We start from the raw sequence: 26,287 nt of genomic DNA, 5'->3' as shown, positions 1-26,287 counted from the left end.
GGTCAGTCAGAGCATTTTCACAGCGTGATGAGGTCAGCTTCACTCCAGTCAGTCTTCACAGACAGTCCACAAAGAGCTTCTGAACATTTCCTCCTCAGTTTGTCCCAGGCGGCGGCAGATAGTTTTTAATTAATTAATAATTTTTTTTAATGGCTTGAACGCCATTATATGAGACCCGCCTATTAATTGAATACCGGCTGATTGTTTTGTTATTTGAGGAATATAGCTATATACGATCTGCTGCAGTAACGTTCGCCACCTTATGGAATAATGCTGCATGGGGCTGGGTGATAGACCAGCTCTTCTCAGAGACTCAACGCAACCCTGAGGTCTCCAACCCCGGGCATATTTGGCAGGTGGCAGCGGCCCCTTTATGGTTCTTTTCTACTCTTTTCAGTCACATGAGATCCAGTCCCAGACCTCAGCTACAGTCCAGGATTTCATCAGGCTCCCTTCCCGGCACAGGGCACTCTAATTGGCAGCTTAGATGAGGGGAATCGCTGTGCGTAATGGTCGCGCGTAATGACAGCTCCTCGCCGGTGAAACACAATAAACTGAGCTACTTCTTGCATGTTTGTCTCATGGCACGGAGGAGCCTACACAGAGGTACACAGACCAGATCAGGCTGCAAAGAAGTCCGCTGTGAAAATGATCTGACTGACTGGAAGCAAAGCAAAGCGCTACAGCGCAACAGAGACAGAGACCCAGCGCAGCGAGGAGAGCAGTAGCTATAAGGAAGATGAGTTAACGATCAGCTTGTGTGAAAAAATAAACACAGCTGTGAAAATGTCCATGTGCTCAAAACACAACATTTACAAAAAAAAGAAAGAAAGATTTTATAGGCCATTCATCTACAGTCTGTGGCTATAACGCAATTCACTGGGCTTTTATTTTGAAGTTCAGACATTTCCGGTCTGTCATCGGCGTTAATGTGTTGTTTAACTCATTGAGTGCCAACCACGTAATTTCTCGTTTTTCGTTCCCATGCGTTGAGTGCCAAAAACGTAATTTTACGTTTTTTGCTTTTTTTTTAAATTATGAAAATAGACACTTTAATACACATTATATGTAAATTTGGGGACTCTACGACGAGCAGAACTGAAATAGATGACGATCAAAGTCACATGACAGCTCATGATCTGGAAGTTTTTATCATAACTCGGCAGCGCAGATGCAGCGCAGCTGCTCCGCAGCTGCTCCGCTCTCACCCGCGAGGCTGCAGCAGCTCGGAGCTGAACCAGGAAGCTCTCAGCCGACTGTCCCGCCCGGTCTTCATCTGGAGCAACACCGTGTCCTCCCCAAAGTCCTCCCGCGGTAAAATCTGATGGTCTCTGGGCCAAAGCAGACCGGCATCACCGACCCGAACCACAGAAGGACCGCGACCACCGGCGAGACCGGTCTTCCCGAGCCGCGGTGGCCGACTGACCCTCACGTTCCACGGGGAGAAGCTGTGACACGGCACGGTGCGTCTGTGTTATTGTTGTTTAGTGGCACCCCCCCCGCCCCCGCTGGTGGTTTTGTGAATAGAACAACAAGTGTTGTATATATTTATCTTATACGAGCCCTTTGATCCAGAAATGCGAGTGTCAGAAGAGCGACAGACACGAACAGCGCACCTTTCATAAAAGACGCTCTATCTCCTTTTCTAGAAAAAAAGGAGGGATTTTGGTGAAACCCAGCCATGTTTAGCTTGACTTTTCTCAGGAACAGAGGCACGTAGAAACAAACGGTTTGTGGCCACTTAAAGCAGTAAGGTAAACCTTTCAATTGAGCCACAGTATGTGTTGGTGGCAATAGAATACACTGTGGCTCTACAAAAATCGTCAAAAATGGTCTAAATTGCCGGTACACTTGACTAAAACTTTGGAAAGGAGCGCGGCACTCAATGAGTTAAGATCAAAAATGAAAAGGCAATCCAATTTTGACCGTAATTTGATTTTGGTTTACTCGTTTTTTCGTTTTAAAACCAAAAACCAAAAAAACCAGCCTGAATTTAGTTTTTTTGGTTTTTGGTTTGAAACGGAAAACCAAATTACCAGCTTACTTTCGTTTTTTGACAGTTCTGTTTAAAGGAAAAATCGAATGGCCGCGAAGTACACGGACCTCTTCTACTGTAGTTAAGTTCATGATTTAACATGTCATATTTAAAGGTTTAAATAGCTGGTGATAACATTTTGTAAGTTTTGCTTAATGTTGTGACCACAAGTATAAATAGCTGTTGCTTTACAGACAGTATCGTATTGGTAATGACTGGACCAGGAGTAGGCCTAAGTGAAACCAAATACAAACAAACATTTCTCCTGGTACAGCGGTAAGGTACTTATTACTCAATTAGCTACATCTTATCTCTTTGGAGATTTACAACCATTTAAGTATTCATCTGTCTCCTGCTAAATCTAACAAAGTGAAGCTTAGGAAAAGCAAAATGTCAGTAAAGTCAGGTTACACATTCAATCTCACACTCTCTCCTGACCATGCTGCCTATTGGCAGATGCTACAATTTATAGACGTCCCCTAAATGCCTCATTTAGCCTATTGGAAGACTGTAACATTTACAGATGTTCCCTGGATGCCTCATGTGCAGACAATAAGAAGACACCAGCTACAGCACACATTGCCAACGGGCCCTGCTTGAGGAGGGTTCTGTCCAACAGTATTGTGTCTGTAGTTGTTATAGTTGTCAGTGCAGCTATCGCCAATATGAGGGACCACCTGTTAATCCCCTTTTCCCCCTCGGGGACCCATAATATTCACCTTGCTTACCTCTTCTGACAGTGCACCACTGCACTACAGCAAATAGTGAATGACTGAGGGAAAACTGGGCCACCAAATAATAATAATTTTGAAGCTAAATCTCTTTCAACATCTGCTACACCCCAGATGCTATGAAGTGGCTATGTCTAAAAATAATCAGACATGTTGTCACAAATTGTTGTGTAAAAGCAGAAAAGCAGAGGCCCATTTGTCTGGCCTGAAAAATACTTCATCTCCAGATTCATTAGCAGAAGTGCTGTTTACTAACACATAATTGCCATAAATCATCATCAGCTCAGTGTCAACATGGAAACTATTATCATGTCAGTTGTTGTGGGCATCCAAAATTGGGTGTCTGAGAGCCTATAATTACAAAAATAGAAGAAACAATTAAAAAGAGAGTGCAAGCAGAGGAATAGTTTCTGATACGTGTGTGTGTATATGTGTCTATACAGGATGTCCTGAGTGCATTTCTGTGTGTGTGTGTGTGTGTGTGTGCATGTGTGTGTGGGAGAAGTACTTGAAGGTGACTATGAATTACCGGCTGGCAAAAGTGACTAATTAGAATGGCAATTATACAGCCGCTCCCAGCAGAGACTGGGAGTCAACAGCCAAATGACCTCTTCATAAGCTCATAATGGGCCACAGGCACATATACACACACATACACACAGACACACACACGCACACACACAAGCATGCAAACATCCACTGGGTTTTTAGGCTGCATGCCCATTTTAGTGAGACTGATCACATTGACTTTCTCACCCTGTTGGGTTTATATGGAGCAACTGAGTGGAGAAAAATACAGTGCAATGGTGGTTCAGTGGGCTACCATACATACATGTATAGTATTATGTATACATTCAGCGTCCTGGGTTTGAGTCAAGTTGACACCACTGGTTGCGAGCTTGTTTACTCTAAGTTGCCCTAAAAACCTTCTTGTTTCCTCCATAATGAAAAGAACAAAATAATAAACCAGCTTCCTTGTTCTTGGTTCATTAAAGGCTCATTTGCTACAAAGGAAGCGTAAGTTGTAAACACGAATCCACACGGGCTGATGTTTGACTTTCATTGGACGGATACGGTGACCTACTTAGTATCTCCTTTCATCAGTACCAACGCGGACAGTGGACATGGTCCTGTGGGAACGGAAAATAAAAACAGCTCATTCTGGTAACTGACAGCAGCTCATCCTGCAACGTCTCTGTCCTTGAACGCTTTATTATTTCTGGTCCGGACACATATGCAACTGTAGGACCTGTTTGTTTTGTTGGTACTTTTTCTACACACTCAATCTGTGCCATGATTTTACTGTCAAATGTTTTGGGAAAAAAAAAAAAAAAAAGTAAAAATGAGGAAGTACAGTAACAATAGCCTGTGCCATTTTTTTTGTCTCTTTCGTGCGTCTTGGGAAATCAGCACACTTTGGCATCCTGTCATAACACAGCAATCAAGATGTAAGATGAAAATTATGTTACAACAACCTAGATTAAAGATTAAAATGATGATGCTCCTGCTTATTACCATGTTTTGAGCTTCACTGATATCATATCTAGTCTGTTCTTGCACAAAACCTTCACTGTGGTCCACGCTCTCCTGGAAAAGCAGCATCGGAGGCAAAGAAAACGCTGAGTGCATGGCGGTGTTATATAAACTGGAAGTCACTTATTAAAGTTTGGCTCATTGATTGAGTTGCATTTTCATTACGGTCAGCGGCTGCAGTGGAGTCTGTGACCTGCAGCTCATGAAGGCAATTAAAGGTACTTTAAAACCCTTATCAGCTAATTGCCGCAATTTGCATCAAAAAGCGACCTCCTTCTGGGAATCATAACTCTTTTCAATCTGAACATGAGGACATTAGGCTATACAGGATATTTTTAGATTCAAGGAGGCTTAAACCTATTCCAAACATATGATTATCTCAAATAGCTGTTGGAAGTAAGCATCTGTAAATCTGCAGAGAAACATGTTCACATGACAACGGCAGAACTGAAGTTTTCATTGGTATCAATGATTCTGATCAGATTCAGAAGAAATCCAGTGATATGTCTGTAGGCCCATGGGTACAGAATAGTGGAGACATGAACTGCTAATAAGTTATTAGGCATACTCACCATACTTATTTCGTCACACTATTTGCCCAAAATCTAAATCAGTTAAATTCGATGAACTTTATTTCTCCCTTAGGGGGCAATTTAAAGGGCACAGAGAGTGAACAATGGAACAACGGTGCAATACAAAAACTATAATATCATAATGGGAGCATGATAGGGGAAAAAGGCAATTAAAAAAAATATTCCATGGAGTGTATGTTTGGCATATGAAGAATATAAACATTATATCATGTAAACTGTAAACCCACAAACACAGTTGAAGCCGACTTCTAATTCCCTCCTATCAGACTTAATGTTTCTTTTATAATTTGCAGTGGATTGCAACAGCTGATTGAAAACCAGGAAGAATAAAAGAACAAAAGCGCTATGATGATCAGAGGAAAACAAATAAGACAAATAGAGAAGGTTTAAAAGCCGACAGGAGGACATTTCCAGGCTGACATTAAATCAGGAAAACACAAAACAAAAGATACAGGAACATGCACAAACTGCAGATTGGGGCTCAGTCTGCATTAAGTCAAATGGAGAGACGATAACTTCCCCATCAGTGCGCCACCTCATTGTGCTGTGACACCTCATTTGACTCTTCTGCCTTTCAGAATATCTCATTGTTTCTCTGTGCCGGGAAAAGTAAATAAAGAAGCAAAGCCCCGCTTACGATCCAGAACCGATTTTTGCTTTTTGTTGTGTTCATATGCAAGACAGATGAGGGCGTGACTCTGTTTACCGCTGGATTTAATAAACGCTGAATGATGAACATGTTAAACCTAATGGGTGTTTTATTATTGTAGCTGTGGTTTGTGTCTATCACACTGAACTCCTCAACACCATCAGTCAGTCTAAAAACACTTGCACAAACACATTTTCTCCACAATTTCCTTGCTGCTAGTTTTGGGAGCACTTTGGCCCACATATAAGCGTCCCTAACGTATTTCGCTTTGGGTTTGTTAGCAAACTGAGAATATTCACTCACAGAAACTGTCATTACCTCATTTCACCCCCGGTTGGAAACTCAGCTGAGCGTCTCAGCAGCTGTCCCACAACGCCGAGCTGCAGCTGTAGCTTCCACTGTGAATTAACAGCGTCTGTATCAGCATCTAGTGTTTTATGATATTCTGGGACAGGTTGTACAGAGACAGTGCTCTGGGTTTTTAGTATTTGAGTTAATGCTGCATGGATGGGATAGAGGAGCTCTGTTCCTGAGGTAGATGACATGAACCAAAAAATCTTCCTTTAATTCCTTTATTCTCCAGTCTGGACTTATAAAGTAAAAAAAGGCAAGTACGCAGCATTTATTTCACTGCTTTAAATTCAATAGGAGAGCACTAAAGTCCCACACTGGCACCGGGGGCTTGACTTTGTGTACAGTATGCGCAGGACTTTAACTGAGGCCTTGAAGGTTCAGAGGAGCCTGGAGGGAGTGTTCAGATTAATCACACCTTCAGGCTACAATTAGAGCAAAACAATCAAAATCCTGGCTGTAGTTGGGTTAAGTGATGTCCGCCAAGGACATATGAGCCGGTGAAATAATGTCAGAGACGTTAGATGCCGGTTTTATGGGAAGTTTCCAAGCATACTGTTGAGTACAGGCTAACTGGCTTTGTATTATTTTCCTTAGTAGTAATAGTTTGGGTTATTTGATGTGAGATTGTATGAGGTATTTATTTATTGTCAGAGTTTTATAGATCAGCATGCTCCCATAGCTGCAGGTTCATTTGCAAAAGCTAAATGGTATGTTTTATTTTGAAAATAACCACCACTTTATCTTTCTGTTAAACAGCTGGAACTACTTCTTTTTTTTTCAACCATTGACCTATCACATCTAAGCTTAACTTGACTTAATTTTAACTTGAAAAAATTACAGTTCTAGGCAAAAAGTTGTTTGACAGGAGGATAAAGCAGTGAAAACTTTCAAAATAAAGCTCACACTTAAAAAAAAGGCTACTAGCTCAGCTCCAGTGTGCCGATGCTCCCTGCTGCTTCTGTTAAGTGGGAGCATGCTGATCTGAATCTACTGCAGGTAATACAATGATTATAGATAAGTACCTCAAACAACCTGAACTAACCAAAAAAAAGAAAAGAAAAAGAAAAAAGGTGTGCTGTGTGTGATCTTTAGGTTCAGTCAGGAACAGAAGTTACCATTGATGCAAAATGTTGCTGCTTCACAATAAAAGCTTCTCGGCAGAGAACAGGCAGAAAACACAACATCTTTGTCACTCAGTTAGCTTCATTAGTATTAATAGAAAACAGGTCTAATCAGCCAGATGTGGACAGATTCTCATTCTACACTGTCTGGTCAGCACATAGGTTTGATATATTGCAGGGAGGACTGGTACAGACATAAATAGCGACACTGAGCCCGAAAAATCTCTGGAAGTGAGAAGCTCTTTGTTGTGGTTTGTGACCAGCTCACGTTGAACACGGTAAACAACTTAACCTTTCTGTGGAGTGCCCTCGAAAAACACTCTCACTGCAGCATGACTTTGCGTGTTTCGCCCCCCCTACCTTGGGGAAGAAGCGTATCAGATAGAAGAAAGACGACAAAAAATGTTCTTTCCACTCATTGTGAAACTAGAAAGACACAGTCTGCAGTGAGGCGCTGCATGTGTGCAGGTGCACATGATGTACAGTATGTGCGTGTGGGCGTCGTGAGACATTTTAACTTTCTGTGAAGAAAGACTGCCAAAAAAATAAGTGGTTGAAATGATCATACTGTTTTCATTATTTATGAAAATTGTTTGGACTGTGGAACACAGTGAAAATGACTTTAAATTGTTCTCCTGTTTGAGTAATTGCAACTTCACAGCGTCGCCTCAGGTCACTTCCTCTGTGGCGTTGGTTCCACTCGTTGCACAAGCTCCAACTGGTGCCATGGCAACAGTTGGCGTTGGTGTGACGCGGATAAATTATTTTTTCTCAATGAGCATTTTATTAGGAACACCTGCACACCTGCTACATAATGAGACTATCCAGTCAATCAATCAATCAATCAATCATGTGGCAGCTGTGCGGTGGATAAAGGAGCATCACATCAAACATGAGGACGGAGACGAGCTGTGATGTCAGTGACTGACGGGGATGCTGGTGTCAGACAGGCGGCTTTGACTGTTTCTGAAACATCTGATCTCCTGGGATTTTCACACTCAGCAGTCTCAGGAGTTTTCACTCAGAATGGTGAGAAAAACAAACAAACCAAAAAAAAAACCCCAGTGAGCAGCAGTTTCTACAGCATGAAGCCACAGAGCCAACCTGCCTGGTGTTAACAGTCCTGGCTGCTGCTGCTGTTGCTGCTGCTGCTGCTGCTGCTGGTGTAATGATGTGGTGAATGTTTATAGGCCCCTAAGCACCAATCAATCATAGTTTCTTTAATCATATGTACAGCTGCCGGTTGCACACCGATCTCATCCGTCTGCTCATCGACAAACTTCTCTAATCCACTCGCCGACTGTAAAGTAAGACATGACGTTTTTATAAAAATGTGGGATGAATTTCATACCGTATTGATTCAATACATGAATCATTTACATTTTATTTTTCAGATGGCTGGTAACTTTTGGTTAGATCCACATGTTTACACAAATAAATCAGCCTTTTATTACAAACAGATTTTGCCGAAACTGCATTCATGCATTTTCCCCGTCATTTCTATTTCTTTCACATCCCACCTCTCTGCAGATAATATTACCTCTGCTTTATGAGAGTGGGAAGGGAAATACTATAGAACTGAGATAGGTGGGGATGCTGGAGAGGCCAGTAAAGTGTAACTCCACCTGTTGATATAGAAACCAAATGGTCCACAGCCAGTCAGTGCATTTAGATCTTTTTTAGAGCTCAACTAGGGAATTTAATTAGACTTCTGTCCATGTCTCAAGTACAGCAGGGGAATGGGTTTAGTCACCAAAGTCCCACTCTGCTGCGATAGGTGGCGATATGCCCTCTTCCTAAGCTTCTCTCAGTTATGCAGGAATGTATGTGAATGTACGTATGTACATGTACTGTATGGTTCAGGAAAGTCGGTTTTAGTCTGACTAACACAACATGACTGTATCTAATAGGCCTGAGCATGTACTGACAACAAAGGGAGGATCTACTGAGTATTAGTATGGTGTTCCTATAAAGTGCTCTATGCATGTGAGCGCATGCTGACAGTGTTGATAATGACTGCACTGCACCTGATACATTTATTTGTGTAAATCTTTGCACCTGTATGATCTAGTCCATGATTATATTTATTGTATCTTTTGTTGTATTGATTGTTGTATCTTATCCATTATCTATTGTTGTATTTTGATTATCTGCACCCTTTATGCATTTGAAATGTATCTATACTGACCATTGTTTTTTCTTGATTCAGCCTTGTTACCTGTGGTGTGGGTTATGGCCAAGCCCCTTCTGCAGGAAATTGCTGCTGACCACATGGGTCACAGCAACTGAGTGGCAGCTTGTCATTGGTTGAACACCAAGACAAAAGACCTAGGTGTTTCTGAATTATCTGTTTGACTCCCTGATGAAGGCTCAATGCTGAAACACGTCGTAGTCATTTTAAACATGTCACTGTAACAATGCCAGATTAATTAAAGGCATTTTTACTAACTCAATAGAGTGCCTTGGAGTTTTTCTTTGTTTTCCACATCCCTCTCCAAAGAGCACCTCTAGATTTGAGAAAGGAGTCCACGTAGTGCTCCTTGCTTTGAACATTTTTTAAATCTTTGCACCTATTTCCATGTAGACACTCTCCAGAGACATAGAGAATGAATCAATAAACTCGAGCTCCAAAGAAAAGTTTCATGTTGCCTGGTGGTTCCCGTGCCGATGCTGCTCAACACTTGTTGGTCGGTCGACACAAGTGCAGTAATCATAGAGTGTAGAAGGTAAAACCTTGCTGTTTTCCCAGGAAGGCCTGCGCTCATTATTAATGCATGCACGATGCCGAGTTTGTGTGTTGCATCAGTTTGGCAGACGAAGTGAGTCACTGTCTCCTGGTGGCTACAGTATATCTGCACATGCTACTTTAAATACAGCAGCACATATCACAATGGAGTAAAAGACTGTGACATTGAGGTAATGTGTACGACTGTGTGTGTGTGTGTGTGTGTGTGTGTGTGTGTGTGTGGGAAGAGATTGTGAAACAACAGCAACCTCAGCAAGAAAAAAAAAGAAGGCTTGGTCCCATAGGCTTTAACTGTCAGTACAAACCAAGCAGCGGTGAAAGTTGCCACAGACCTTTAACAGAGCGGTGAGAGGAGACAGACTGGGGGGGGGGGGGGGTGTTGTTGGGGGGAGCAGAATCGTGCCATCTCGTCTGGTGCCACACCACATCCATCACACGCCTCGTCTTGATTACCCAAACCCTGACAACATGTGCACTGCCGATACTCCTACGGCAAATTTACCAGCCCTCCGCTCGGCTCACTTATTCCTCCACCTCTCCATCTCCATCCCCCCTCTTCAATTCTCTCCTTCTCACCCCTTTTCTCGAACCACACTTAAGGTCAGGGTGGGATGTGCACAATAAATCTTCGCCGCACATTCTGACAGCAACCCTCAATTCAGGAAGTGCTTTAGCCAGTCGGAGGCAAGAGCCACACTTGCACATAAATTTTTCCCCTCTTGAAAACTTTCTGGGTAGGCAGAAAGTCTGGGAGGAGAGTTTGGAGAGTCTTATTTGGTGAGAAAGTGAGACAAATCGGTGGAGAGAGTAAAAAAAAGAGAAACCCATGGAAAGTAAAAGGGTGGAGAGGAGAGGGCGAAGGGTAAGAGGAGAGATTCTGTGGGAGAAGAGGGGATTCACTGAACCCATTTTGTCCAGATTAATATGATGAATGGCAGCGAGTAGCAGCTTTTACTGGGCTGTTATTTTCTTTTATTTGGGGGTTTGTGCTCCTGTTTACCACAAAGTGAAACCAAAGCTCTCCAGTTTCTCTGATGCTCAATAACAAACGCCTACACACAGAGAGGACAATGAGTGAACAACTGCTTCACAAAGCACACACACGCACACACAGGATACTATACATACTGTATGGAAGACACAAAGAATCGGCTCTAATCAATGGACATATAATTCAACCTTTATACTGACACAAACACAGAACTAATATATAAGAGCTGTACGTAGATAGGAGACCTTGACTCAAGTTGGAATAAAGAGACCTAAACATAATGCCATGGTTGTGACTTGACCTGTTAAAGCTATGGTCGACGTTGAGAAAGACTGATCATTATCATTAACATTTTTTAGGTGGTGGTTTTGGCCCAATAAATTGGATTGAAGAGCAAAAGGAACCAAGAAAAAATCCATTCTCTCTAGCGGCTGCAGGCCTGCAAAAAAATTGACCAATCACAGCCATACAGTCTGGAGTTTCTCCATGCTCAAATTTGCACTCTCTCTCTCGTACCCTCCATCCAATCCCCTCGCTCAAGTTGACACCGTCCTGCTCCTTGTCCTGACCCTCTTCCGCATTTGAAACTACGAGCGGTTTGTACTGTAAGGCCCTGATCAATTCAGCCATAGACATACAGTGTATAGTATTTTTTTTTTTTCAAAACTTTCTCATCGTCTTTCTCAACGTTGACCATAGCTTTAAGATATGACTGAATATTATCAAACTAATCTCAAATAACATAAATCATAAAAGACAGACTTCCCAAATGACTTAAAACTTGGATTTTCCACAGGAGGATTTGGGCCTTAAAGGGGAACTATGCAAGTTCTGCTAGCCATGTGCATTTCATTTCAACCAAGCCTGCGGTAAGGCAATCCATGGAGCGCTGGATAATGTTATATAGTGCATTTGTGTAGTCTTATCTATCATAAACAAGATATTATGAATTATGTTTCTGTCGTGGTGCCGCCGAGGCGAGAGCTGGGACAGGTGTTTTGAGACTTGTCCCAAAGGAAGAAAGATTTTTCACACTTTGACCATTTTAAGACTTGACATGAACTGTCACAGGGGATTTGCACCTGTCACAAACTTATCACAGATAGCTTAAGACTTAACAGGAAGCTGTACTTTCTTCAAATAGCTTGGAGTTGGTCTTGGTACTTGTCTTAAATCGCTGGAGGGACTTTTACTGAAAACAGATTCACTTGACTTCAGACAATGTAATACAGATTTCAAGACTGGAGCTTGTCACCTAATGTTGTTGGACGTAGCAAGAAATATCACTTCCCCATAACAAAAAATAAATATTTGTAAATGAAGTCATAAAATATGCACTTTCTTTGTCTATGATTCTGCAGTATTGTGTCAGTGATGGGGGAGTAATAGGGGGTTGGAGAAAATCTGAGAGGAGCTCATTAAAAAATGGAAGAAATGAACACAAACTAGTTCATTTTAAAGTGTGAACTAAAGTTTGAGTTGAGCTCCTGTGAAGTGTGAACTTGCATAACACACACACACACACACACACACACACACACACACACACACACACACACACACACACACACACACACACACACACACACACACACACACACACACACAGAGAGAGAGAGACACACACACATAATAAGAGAGAGAGACAGAGAGACTCACAGCCAGGCACAGTAATAAAAGCCATTGCTCCTCCACCCTGTCATTTACTGGCCTCTCCAGCATCCCCACCTATCTCAGATCTATAGTATTTCCCTTCCCACTCTCATAAAGCAGAGGTAATATTATCTGCAGAGAGGTGGGATGTGAAAGAAATAGAAATGACGGGGAAAATGCATGAATGCAGTTTCGGCAAAATCTGTTTGTAATAAAAGGCTGATTTCATTTGAGATGCAGACGGTGATGGCGGAGGTTGAGAGACGCTGAACGGCAGAATGTGATGAGATGAGATAATGTCTGTGATGAATGAGTAAAATCACTGTGAGAGGATCGCCACAACAAAACCTGCCTGCTTCAATTAGGCTTATGAAATTATGATTTAATTATTATTCAAATGGAGCGCAGATTGTGTTTTGAGGGATATCAGACTGATATCAATCTTTTGTTATCTACTGCTTCTGTGTCTTTCTGCCATCCCCTTCCAATATGATCTATGTCTATGATGATGTGTACCAATCAGAGAGCAGTTTCCCCATCTTTATTTTCCTCTTTCATCTTCCTTTTCTGACGCTTTTTCTTCCTTCTCTCAGCCCCTATCTCCTCCTTTTTCTTTGTCATTTCATCTTTCCCTGATTATCGATCCCTGCTGTCAATGAGAACCTCCACCTGAATACAAACAAGGCTATTTTGCATGGCCGACCAATCAATATCTAAAATCCATGGATGGCGACTCCGCTGCTCACAATAAATCCTCCATTTTAATGTGGATATCTGCAGCACAAGCACCAGAGGAGGAGGTTTCCAGGTGTGGACGATTATATACAAATTTAGATGATGACACATGGAAACACAGCTTAAAGGTATAGTATGTAGGAATTACCCCCATCTAGCGGTGCGGTTGCATATCCGAACGTATTCTTGATGTTGCATTCACATGAAATCGGGCAGACGTCAGACAGACAACAGACGCTGCATGTAACAGGATAAACAAGCGTCTATGTAAACAAGTGGTCCGCCAGCACGAGGCAAAACAATTTTACCGTCTTTCTCTTCGAATAAAATGACATCTGGTTGGTTTGCCGACGGCCGTCTGCCTGACTGCACCTGAATGCAACACCAGTGCCTCCGTCCTTCCTCACACTACACAGTGGTGACAGTTTTAACAGGTGCTACCTGGAAAACTTTCTCCCCGAGCCGACAGCTCCGGTGAGTTTCCGTGGTTACCTACGGTCACGCTGCCACTGAACGTAAAAAATGGCGATGCAACATGGCCGCCTCGGTTCGGTGCGTCGCCCACTTATGTATTTGTAACAACTTGTAACTCATCCTAAGGTACGAGAAAGCTTTCATTTGTATGCAGGTGTGATTTGACTACGTATTTATGAAAGTAACATTTGATTTTTGCTAATAAAAAAACAAATAAGTTAAAGTATGACAGATCTGTATGTGCGTGTGTGCACGTGGACAAATGGCTCAGGTGGAGTGACAGGACAAGTATCGAAGGTTGAAAGTCTATGAGGCAAAAGACTGCATGCACTTCAAACAGACAGACAGGATGACCCTTCAAAAACCTGCGTGCGTGTTTGTGCGTGAGAGAGATGTGCATGTGTGTGTGTGTCACTGTGTGCCCATCATGTACTTTGGAGCCCAGTGGTGCAGCAGAGCTCTAAATTTAGCGAGCTCTTTAGTAAGAGTCATCTATCATTCAACACACACCCTCCCATGAGGAGAGAGAGAGTGTGTGTGTATGTGTGTGTGTGTGTGTGTGTCACTGAGAAAAGGTAAAATAGCAGCACAGATAAGAGACAACACACAGGGATCTGATAAATGTCTCTTCTTTCTTGCTGCTGGACACCAGCTGCAGGATTTGTGTAAAATATGGAAATCTAAAACATCTTTGTCGGTTGTTGAGCTGAAACATGGAAGGAAGAAAAAAAAAAAAAACGGAAAAACTGAGGCTCTTTGTTCTTTGTTAACTAGGCCACTACTGTAGCCCGATGTCTGAGGATAAAGCAGATGAAGGAAACACAGAAACTGTGATTTCTTTTATGTATTTTTTGCACATTTTGGACATTTATTAAAATCACCACCATGCTGCTTATTTCACTCATGTGTGTGTGATGCTGTGTTTGTGGATTAAAAAACGCACCAACCTCATTTGCACATTAATCTGGTGCAAAGACGGAGACAGCTGCATGTGCTATCATTTCCGCCTGTGGTGCTGGTGTGTGAGCTCCATAGTAGCAAGTCTGGTCCTCGGAGACTTCCCATGTGTGTGTTTCTCACAATCTCCTCCTTCTCTTGGCGAGACAGATGTTGTGTAGACCGCCACCATTTTCATGCAAACAACAACAACAACAACAACAACCACCACCAACATCGTGGCAAAAACAACATCATTTCACAAGCTCGTCTGGAGGAGCAGGTCCCCGAACGTCCCGTAGTTTACTAACAAGCGTTTTTTTTTTTCAGACGACAGCAGCCGACAGCAGCACATCAGCAATTTGAAAATGCCAGATGCTCGGTGTTTGGATGGTGCTCAGGAGATCTTTCTTTCCACAATAAACCTGGACCTGTTACGAGGCAACCCCAACCGTGTAAGGAAGATCATGCCAAGTGGCTCGTAAAAAAAAAAAAAAAAAGAGAGAGAAGAATGAAATGCGCCATCTCCAATATTTTATTGTCACGACTGAAGGGACACTCTGTCATTGTTTAAGACAGAATTACAATGGTACAGTATGAAGACGGGGGAAGTCTTTTGTATTTTACTCTCACAGGATGATGCCTTGGTCCATGATGTTCAAATTCATCCACATCTTAAATTCATGCTGCTGTGAAACTAGAAAAATATTCAAACTTGGGGGGGAAATCATTTGGATTTGAAGCTTTTATCCTCACAGACCGTTTGTAGTTGGAGGAGTGAGGTTAATCTCTGAGGAGTTGGAGATGAGCCTCGATTATTTCTACAGGATTTTCACACAAAATAGTGTATTAGGAAATTCATGACCGTTTTCCTGGTTTACTGATATCAGGCCTCACGGCCACAAGAGGCTAAATTAGACATCGCCAGGACTGAATTAACTCATCACATCACTTTTATGTGCTGTATGTATTTTATACTGTACTGTATAGTGAAATGCATCATCTCAACAAAGGCCTGTAAAACTAATCTTTAAAGGTGTAACTTTAAGCCTCCAATGGATCACATGAGAGCAGATTAAGCTCAAGTAACAACAGGCCAAGGAGCCAATCAGAGGAGAAATAGCTCTGAGGCTCCGCTCTAATTGGCTCATGTGAGAAATCTCTTGTAAAATGCTCTGAGAAACTCAACCTAGCGCATGTGTGATGGTAGATCCAGGTGGGAGGGGCTTGGTGACTGCTTTGTTGTGACATCACAAAGTTACAGGAAGTCCTCACATCATGAATACAGGCTTTTCTAAATGTTGGAGTATAAACCAGACAATGTGAGTAAACCTTCACTCGTGCTGCCGCTGTCTCATCTACTTAACCTTCTCGTCTTCATTCAGAACACACAGGGCAGATTTATCATATGTACCACACCACATGGGAGGCTACTGATTAAATTTCCCATTTCCTGACCACTGTGAAATCAGAAAAAGCCCCCCATGAGAGTTTGTTTGATTGCTTCCCTAAAAACAAAACAACAACAAAAAAAACTAAACTGTTTTTCACGGGTAGGCCGAAGGCAACAATGTCACTTCCACATTCAATTTAGACTCCTGGTGGAGACATCATTTAGATCTCAATTATCTCAGTCTTTTCCCCCCCCTCCTTTTGCTCTTTTGGCAGCTTCAAGGCTCGGGGTAACTTCTCATTGATTTTCTCCTCTTGCCAAAGTCACTCTGCCCTGTCAGATGAGGAAACAGCACAGGCTTTGTTCAAACTGTACACCCCGCATTTCCATTTATCTGTCTGCGTGGGGCATGTTATAAAACTCTGCAGAAACACAGAAGCAATGAAACACCACTGACAACCAAGATTTGCTGGCCTCAAACAGAAATACTATCTTTTATGGGTCTAATGGGCCAAACATGTATCCTACCAGCATTTCATGAACCACTGAACAGCGGCTTGAAATGTGGAACATGACAGAAAAATATGGAGTTTCTTTCCCATCTTTATTCAAGAGCGTGGCGTTTCCTTTTGAGAGCACTATTTCCTCCCTGAGCACCCTGCCCTCTTTCTCAAATATACCCTGCACGAGAGTAAATCTTCTCTGCTCCTGCACAAAACTGTTTGTATACACTCAGACACACTGTTGCTGCACAAACGTCCTGAGCTTCAGTCTGAGTCCTTCAGTGCTGTGGTGAAACATCTGCTCTCAGATTTCTGCTCTCACTCCTGGATTTTTTGTGAAACAGTCCAGTTTGTAATCCACATCCAGTAAATCTTCAGGTAGAAAAATGGAAAAAAAGGATGTGTTCACTTTGCTCAAAAGTGGTGAATACAATAACCTATGTCAGTAACTTCCTGTCCAGGTGACCTGGTAATGACTGTTGGGGGTGCTCAGTGGTTAAGAGCACATCCCATATTTGCAATGCCCAAAATTACTAAATGCCACTGTTTACTCACAGAAACTTAGACACAAAACAAAACAAATAAAATAATAAACAGGCCTAGACTGCATCTTAACTAACACCTGAGTATACAAAGGACAGTTTTTTTTTAATTGAACAGTGTTTTTCCAGCCTTTCTGCCACTGGTCTGAATGTAAAGTTACGTATCTGTCTTATGGGCAGTTATTGTTTAACCAGGTTCGGCTCATGTAAACCTGTGCCATGTATTTGCATTTACTAGTGCTGCTTCTTTCTTCAACATGAATACATCCATGAAAAAATGTTTAAATGACTTCTGCATGTCATGTATGCTTCATTTTAAACCAGTTAGACTGTTCTGCACCCCCGTCTCTCAGAGTGGTATGCTCCATCCTCCTCAGTGTGGTGCATGAAGATGTTCGGGAGATTTTCTGAGCTCCAGTAGCTTTTGTGTCCACTGACCTGTATGTATGTTAGGTCACAGACTAATATAAATGCTGGTACATTTCTATTTGTGATGATAATTCTCGCTCTTTTCAGCGCTAGTCACGCTAATTGGGCCCAATTACGAGAAAGTGGATGCTTCCACTGCAGAGCCTGCACTTAATGCACTACAACCAGTGTCCTTTTCTTCCCTATATCGTTTGCATTTGAAAGCTTGTTTTATTTTTCTTCTGTTCACATTTAATCTTAACTTGTTACATGCTGTTTATGCAGTGTATTTAAATTTGCAGCACTGGAAACACCGGCTTTCTGTTGTGTCTAACTGTTGTAGGCACATTATCGTCTGCGTGAGTCACACAGAGGAAGCTTCAGCCAAAGATGCTCTGAAAGAAAAGATTATAACAAATTACAAAATGCACCAAAGGTGTGAAATGTCTCTCTGTCTGCTGTTTTTATCTGCTAGCTAATATCTGACCAACCCAGTACAAGATAATATCAGTCTAATGATAGTCTCTTTTTACACTCCCAAAATAGTTTCGCAACAATAACAATAAGAACATTGTTTAGCAGAGAAACACGTTTTTATTTCAGTTTTAACTTTAAATCAAAGGATTCATGGGTAAATCTGAATAATCTTCTGTTTGTGTGGTACTGTCCCTATTGATTGAAGGCAAAAACTGCTCAATAATGATCATAATAATGTCAATAAAGGAATAGGAAGAGAGATGTATAAGCTAATTTTAAATTAAATTAATCCTAAATTCACCACCTCTGTGCTGAACTGTCTCTGGTTCAAATAAGTGGTTCCTTAATTATTATCTATTATCAGTGTGTCTCAGACATCTACAGGAAGCTTTTATTGTACGTATGTCCTGTAGTTGTTTGTATGATGTTATTCGCATGCAAACTTGCACATACACATCAGGCAGCTTCCTCCACACTGCGACTAGACTGTGCTCTTTAATTAACTTCCAGACAATTTGTGATTAAATGAGTTATTTCAGTGGGACAGAGCCCTTCTCCTTCTTATGACCTGCGTGTGGCAGATATTATTTTTCAGACTGATGTGTACACCACATCCAATTTTCCACACAGCTCCGACACATGCAGAGGCTCATTCATGCAGAGAACATGTTCAAGATTGACGGTCCTACTTCTTTGAGATGCCTGAATGAAAGTCTGCGTTTAAAGAATGCGAAACGGCGGACAAAAGACGTGTTCAATACGAGCTCAATGCAAAAGCTCTTCAATGAAGCCAATAAAATAAAATAAAAAAACCTCAGGCCATCTCGCTCAACAATGCTCGCAGCATAGATAACAAAGCTTAAAAATACTGAATCACAGTGCAGACAATAGGCCTGTACATATAAAGCCACACTGCCTCTAACCACTGCGTCTGGTAATAAGAGATAGCATGCTCTGTTTTTTTTAGCAGGTAAAACTAATATCTGCAGTTATCTTTTCTTTTTCCTCCTGTTCCAGTCATTATATTGTGGCTTGTAATGCCTGATTGGATTGTAAATTAATTATCACTGCTGTGATGAACCAGCGTGGGGGAGAGGAGGAGATTCTTCTGTGGAGGAGCTCTCTGGGTTGGAGCTATTCAGAGGTTCATTTTGTTTTAAAGGACATTAGCAGATGAGGAGGAAGTGGAGACAAGGTGGACGGGAGATAGCGACTTAATGAAAGTTTCCTTTCATGCCCTGGAGTTGAAGAGACAACCATTAACAAGAGGAGGATGAAGAAGAGGATGTAACAAAAAAAAGGAAGAGATGGAGATTTTTAAAAAGTGCTTTACTATTGTGCAGCTTGCACACAAACACACACACACACACACACAACGCAGCCATCCTTAGAAACTTTTATCACCTAAAGTTAATCAAAGAAAGAAAAAAACATTAAGTTGAAGACTACGCTACGAGTGAACTCACCTCCAGCAACTCTCTGTTAAAGCAGTGACTGTGTAAACTTTAGAACAACTTAAGAGAGTTAACTTCCAACAAACAAGAGAACAAAGATGAAAAAAAGAGTTTAAAGGGAGTTTTCTGGAAAGAGTGGTGGGAGGAAGGTTCATGAACTGCAGGCTACGCTAGGTACACCAAATCTAAAACCAGAAATTGTCTTTTCTAATTGTGAATCCTCATGTTAACTTCAGAGTCCAAATGGAAATAAAATGCATCATCTACTCACCAACTTCTCAGTCCGCAACCAATATGACAACTGTAAGTCCAAACACAGCTTTTTTCACAGCTATAAAGAATAACCTATAAATAAGTCTTTATAAACAGCATAACAAGCTACTGTTGTCAAACTATGCATTCAATTCGATCCACCGAATCGAAGTGTAAACAAAGGTTTACATTAACACAGTAGGTCTACTTGATCAATAGACCATAGGGTACTTTATAACGGTACACTGTAACATCTGGTCATGTGGAGAGTGTGAGGGAATCGGACCAAAAGAAGGGTTCAACAGAAAGTAGAGCTTTTAGTTATGCTTCTCTAGTTACTCAAAATGACCAGTCTTTGTTTAAACCAAACAATTATAGCTCTATTTCAGATTATAAGGTTTTTCTTTTAAGTCTCTTTTCAAAGGCTGCAGTCCTGTACCAACAGTTACTCAAAAACTTTCTCCAGTCACAAGGTGTCAGCCTCAAAGCTCCTTTTACTGGTCTCTTCTTCATCTCCTCACATGTGTTTCCCAGATTCCCTTTGTCTGTCTCCTCTCTGCCTTGATTCCCAATCCCTCATCCCTGTCTGCTTTCCTTGGCATTGTGGGAAATGTAGTTCCAACTTGGACGACCACTATAGGAGTACCTTCCTTCTATGACACGCCCCCGCAGGACACCACAACACACTTACAGTATATTTAGCGATATTCTTGCTACACAACACAATATGCAAGAATATTTCCCATAGATATATTTTCAACTTGCTGTTTTCAGAGGTATTTCTGTATTTAAGAAAATGTTTTCCTGACTGTTGTGTGTCTGGATGTGTGGCTACTTGTCATCATTATTTTACCGTTTGCTTGTGTTGTTATCGTTATTGCCAGAGGCCTGTAGCTGCTGCCTTGGTAGAGACTAATTATTAGGCATCAAATTGAACAAATAAATAAAATAAATGACATTTCTTTAATATTACTGAGTCTGTTTATTTCCATTTTTAACATAATACATTTGTTATATACGGTAGTATTTTTGTGTCTGATATTGAAGTAACAGCTGTTGTCAACTAAATGTGACTCAACTTCTTTTTTACCAGCTACATGATCGAAAAACCAAAAGGGCCCTGTCCAGAAATAATGTTTTTATGAGCTTGAATTATTTCTACGGCATGAATGAAAGATTAACTGAGAGAATGTGAGTCGTGCAATTGAAGTGATGCAATCAGCAGCAGAGTCGACTGGAGAGGCACTCACAGCTGATGAGCCTCACGTCTGCTATCGATGTCTGTCATTTTAACGTATGTTTTCAAACACACCTCTCAGTGAAAGATAATTAACTTTGTGGCTTCAAGAATCTTTGTGTTTTGTTTAATACAGGATCTAATGTAAATTTTCTGAATGTAGGTTTTCAAGTCACCATCTCTGCTAGAGAAACAATAATAAAAGAAAAAAGAACTTCATTATCAGTTCAGCTCGGATCGAATTTAATTTACTCTGTGTTTGGACTGTATGAAGCTGCTAGCAAACCAGGTCAGCAAACACAAACACTCACTGTGTGAATATGTTTCCTCCAAATTAATTGAAATTTATCTGAATAAAAAAAAAAAACACAATCCGCCTCCACAACACAACCCTCTCTCGCTGCGACACCAGTGATCTGTCTGATCACACTGGCCCTGGCTCAGCTGTGGGTCCCCCCCCCCAGATCAAATGTCGAGGTGACCTGTCTGACTTTAAGACAGGATCTTCCATCAGCACCCAGCTGCTGTCACACACATACACACATACACACACACACACACACACACATACACGAACATGTCCATAGAGAGAGCACATTTCTGTCATGTACTGCACACACTTTATAAACTCACTGTTTGGAGTTCTTGAATCTGAATCTAAAGTGACGACAAAATTGCATATTTTAACTTTAATATCAATACAGAGATCCAATTTTGGACGTCTTTCCAGTCTTGCTCTACTTATACAGTACCAACGTCTTTGTACCAAGAAAAGACCCCACAATCAATTATTTCAAATTTTGTTCCCATGCCAGTGAACGCAGCGTTTTATCTCTAGATATATTTAATTTATAAGAGAAATCTTTACATAATGCGTCAGACGAGAGGAAGAAATAAAAAAATAACTAAGGCTTTAAATATTTAAAAAAGTCACTAAAGTCATTAAAAACTCCACGGTTATTAAGTAGAATGATACAAGAGTTCTCTGTATTAATTGGGGTTAATTAAAGGTCGGGCTTTTTAGCGCAACCAAGCTCTAAGTAGTCATGCACACAAGTTAGTGTGTGCACACACAAAAAGACACAAACTGTGGAAGGGTGCAAACTAAGTTATTTCTTGTAGCATTAGTGCAAGATACAGACGAACATACGTAGATTTAAAGTAAGTGGATAAGAAATCCCAGTGGATGTTTAATCCAGAGATTGACTCATGACCTACTTATCAAATCTGCAAAGGTGAGCAGAAGTACACGAACCGAGGTCACCAAGGATGTGGATTTTCCTGCTGTATGTGTTTTTATTTAAACATTTGCATCCTACCTGCTCCAGTTTCCAGTGGAACTCGGCCGGTCTGAACGTGTCCACCTGTGTGAAGTCTCTCCTCAGCAGAAACACCAGGCGGCAGTTATGGACGTACAGCGAGTAGTGATGACGGTTCATCTCTGTGGGAGGAAGGAGGACGATCAGATCATTACATCCTCTCACTGTCAGGGTTAAAACAGACTCACATCGACTTGTTTCACTGGGATATTTATAACAGACTCGTCCTTTTTTTGGTGTGAGTGTCATGATGTTGTTGACTTAGGGAAGTGGTTCTCACACTGTTTGACCACAGAGCCCCATCTGATGCGCTATATTATAAATGGCACTGTCATTTGGTTAAAATAGTTAATTGCCAAAGTGTTAATAATGGTCAAATGTGCTGATGTAACTTTATAATAATGAAAAACAATGACGAACACTGTCCAGAAACCCTCAAACGAACAACATACGCTCAAATAATAACATGCCGGCTCCATCTGAGTGGAAACTGTCAGCTCAAGCGGTTTAGCTGTGAGACAATTGATTCAAACTATGGGTCAGGCGATCAAAGGTTAATATAACAGAACGTGGGTTAAGTGTGCTTCAAAATAGAGCCGTTAAAAGTAATTTGTATTAACGTGTTATTATCCTGTTAACTTTGACAGGCCTAATTATTACAGAGAGTGTTTGAAGCCCATCATGAAAATAATCATCCATTCTGCCATTATTACTTATGGACAGTATTATCATGGAAATACATTCTCTCCACCTACAGAAACACGTATTTGAACCTGCCTGTTCATATATGTGTATCAAGTAGGCCTATGTATGATGTGTAAGATGATAACATGTACTGTAGTTACCCTAACCTCATTATTCCACTATTAGGATACAATTAGCCACTACATTGTGTGAAATGTGTGAATATTTTCTTCTGCGTGTATACGTATGTGGAATAATCTGTCCTATGCATTGCTAACTACCTGTGACACAGAGGAATAAACTGAAAGAGGCAGTGACAGACTGTGGTCAATAAGAGAATATTTTATTGCCCCACTCGCCCTGTCATTGTTTACTGATGGAGCCCAAATCTCTGTCCGCCGCCGTGAGCTGCATTTGGAAAAGAATGACTGACTTCCTGTTGCTCCCAGATGTTTTGGTGATGTGCCACCATGTCTCCAGTTATTGGACCGTCCTGGTAATTGTGTACTAAAAATCCCCAAATCACAGGCCCGGCCGGCATCGACTAATCCACTCACTTGATTTGTGGTGTGTGGTGTAATCAGAATTACAGGCTCGCATGAGAAAACGCCGATATGAAACCTGGACGGACACTCAGCTGAAGACTGCACTTCCCTATTCTGTTTAGGAACTTCAGATTTAAACTGCAAACAAATAGAAAGCTATATTTTCAAAATCAATCACATTTTTCACAAATAGGTAAACAAAGAATTAGCTGGGAACTGTTTTCAGATCTGTTTTAATACACAGTTGGTGTGTTATTGAGTATTTCTGCTGGCAGAGATTGACTAAAACTTCTCCACAGTGGCCATATCCATTAAAATGAAAGAACGCGTCACACTGTGCAACAATGCAACTCACTGAGGAGGCAGCTATACACAATTTATACCAGACAGTGGCTGCACAAAGAGGTGCAATCAATTCATTATTGGCTTTGCTCTTGTCATGGGGGTTTGTTAAGAACACCAGGCAGTGACTCCTACGCACCCGTCTTGTCGGAGTTACACAGCAGAGTCTCCTTCTCCGCCCTGAGCCCGGGACTGGGCCCGTGCTTCATCCACGTCGCTATGGTGAACTGGTCCGTCAGATTCTGCGGCACCACCCAGTCGGGGATTTTCGCCGCCTGCCGACCGTCGAAGCGGAAGATCAGGTCGCTGTCCCTCCCGCTGTCGGTCAACAGGGAAGCCGTCCAGTTGGTGGCGGCGCTGGGGGCAGGGAGAAGGTCAGTGCTGCCCGATGACGCCCCTGCGGGTCACAAAATAAGAGGTGCGACAGAAGAGACGTGTCAATAACAATCACCGCAGATATGCAGCGTATATTGGCCTAACCTTGGCTATGATTACTTATGAGTAAGGCAGATGGCGGGGCTTAATATGTAATCAATGGGGCGAGATGGATAGAGGATGTGGCTATTGATTCATAGCAAATGAAACTGACTTTCAAAGGGGAAGAGATGTGAGTCATCGTTCACAAATTCAGAACATAGCTCACCACTAAAATGTGCCTCTTTGGAAACAGAGGGACACATTGAGCGAGTGCTATGATAACAGGAGGAGAAAGGACGCGGCGAGGAGCCGTGGAGGAGGAGGATATAGTGTCTGTTGTGAGCCGGGCCAATCACTGGAAGTTTAGAGTGATCCCTATATGTCCTGACAAAACACACTTATCATCACCTTTTGCACTGACTCATCCCGTTCCCTTTTGCTCCTCTTCCCTTTAAAAGCAGCTCCATCACTCTTTTGACACACTAACCTCAATACGTAGCGTCCTGAACGATCTGTGTGTTCAGACTGTCACCTTGACAAACGTTTTTTTTTTTTTTTTTGGCCGAAGCGCTCACCTTGGTCCTCGACGTATTTGACGTGCCCTTGCCGATCGATCTTTGCCACCGTGCGACAATGAAGAATGTTTTTCATGTGTTTAAAGCACATTTATAAATCATTTATAACAGCTTACGGATGGTGATAAATCAAAGCAGCGTGGGGAAAAAAACACGCTGTTCTGAGGGGGGGGAAAAACGACCAATGTCAGAATTCGCCATGTCCCCCCTTGTCCAGGCAAACAAATGCAACATGCAGCTGTTTGTTCCTGCTAATAACACAGCATTAGCACACTGGTTGATGCTTTTGTCTCGTCTTTAGAGCTGCGTTTTTCTCCACCTCTTACTCATGCCAATGTGACTCCAGTAATTAGATTCCCTCAGTAAATAAATGCGCATCGACTTCTCCGGGACGCAGTCACAGCCTCTTTTTCTTGCCCGATGTCTTTGTACATTATCTCAAATTGATTGCGCTTTAAAAAAGCAATTACAATTTATTCTATTCCCTATCAGATAATGATTATGAGATACCTGAAAAGGGCTCTTTAGTGGTAAACCATGCATGGACTGGGAGCCTGGGGAGGCAGCAAGGGGATGTTATGCATTCAGATGAGCTGGAATGGGGCTCGTGAAGGCCGTTAGTCAAAGATGATGACTCCAGCCCCCCTGTTGGCGGTGCAGTGTGGACGGGGAGTGGGGAGTGGGTAGGCTCGGCTGCTTTGTTGGTGCTCTGGGCACCGACACGGCAGCTTGGCTGCTCATCAGTCACTGAGGAGAAAGCGTGGTAGCATCTGGGGCGGCTAATGCCCTCGCTCTGTCACATCATTAGTGACACAGCTTTAAGTTGAAATTCTGGTGCCTTCATTTAGCACAGGGGTTTACCAGGGACACCAGTGGAGATGAGAAGCCAACACCGGCCGAGAGCTTTTAGATGTTGGTTTAAAAATGGCAGAAGACGGAGCCGCGGGCCTTGTCTGACCCCGGCGTTCAAACCATGGGTTCGACGCATTAAATTACTTCTAATTGAATGCGTTAACTTTCTGTTTGCCGCCACAGTCTGACGTCACCTTTGATCGGCCGTGTGCTGTGTATTCTTACATACAGTATCCACCACCATGCAAACAGCCACAGGTCCAGCTCTCATGTGATTCACTGCTACATGCCAGATATGCACTCTGTTTTTCAGTCTGGTCACACAAGGATGATTACGGTTTTCATCTTATAATAGAAAACCCTTGTCTTTTTTTTTTTGCAGAACCCACCACAGAGTTTCTGTAGAGATTTCTCAGAGTAAGTCTCCCGGTCGCAGCCCTTCCCGATGTGGCTGGTCTGCAGCTCCACCGTGGTCCTCACCGACGACAGCGGCCCGCCACAGGTCTCCAGGTGCATCTTAGGAAACAGCTGCTTGCTGCCCGTTCCAGGCTCGTAGTCCACTCGTTTATTCCAACCTGTGGGAAAAAAAGGGGGAGTGGAGGGATTGACAGTGTTAGGATAGTCAGAGAGAAGGAGCTGAACGGTGCAGATTATTATCCAACTGTCACAAGCCTATTTTGCATGTTTTTGTTACCGTCTTGCCTCATTTTATCCATTTAAGTTTCCATGAAAAAAA

General features: G+C 42.1%; 1 protein-coding gene across 1 annotated transcript in view; it reads right to left on the bottom strand.

Annotated features, from left to right (window-relative positions):
* The window catches only part of LOC310996161 (calsyntenin-2-like), a gene marked incomplete at both ends in the record, with an annotated part of 281,521 nt that overhangs the window by 45,011 nt on the left and 210,223 nt on the right, over positions 1–26,287 (bottom strand). Inside the window, 3 exons of the mRNA XM_083985517.1 lie at positions 22,137–22,258; positions 23,847–24,104; positions 25,941–26,126. Coding sequence (XP_083841643.1) covers positions 22,137–22,258; positions 23,847–24,104; positions 25,941–26,126 — 566 coding nt within the window. The remainder of the gene's footprint in view (positions 1–22,136; positions 22,259–23,846; positions 24,105–25,940; positions 26,127–26,287) is intronic.

The sequence above is a fragment of the Trachurus trachurus genome (genome assembly GCF_905171665.1).
Source record: "Trachurus trachurus genome assembly, chromosome: 13".
In the NCBI taxonomy this organism is placed as follows: Eukaryota; Metazoa; Chordata; class Actinopteri; order Carangiformes; family Carangidae; genus Trachurus; species Trachurus trachurus.
This window is presented reverse-complemented; position numbering and strand designations above follow the sequence as displayed.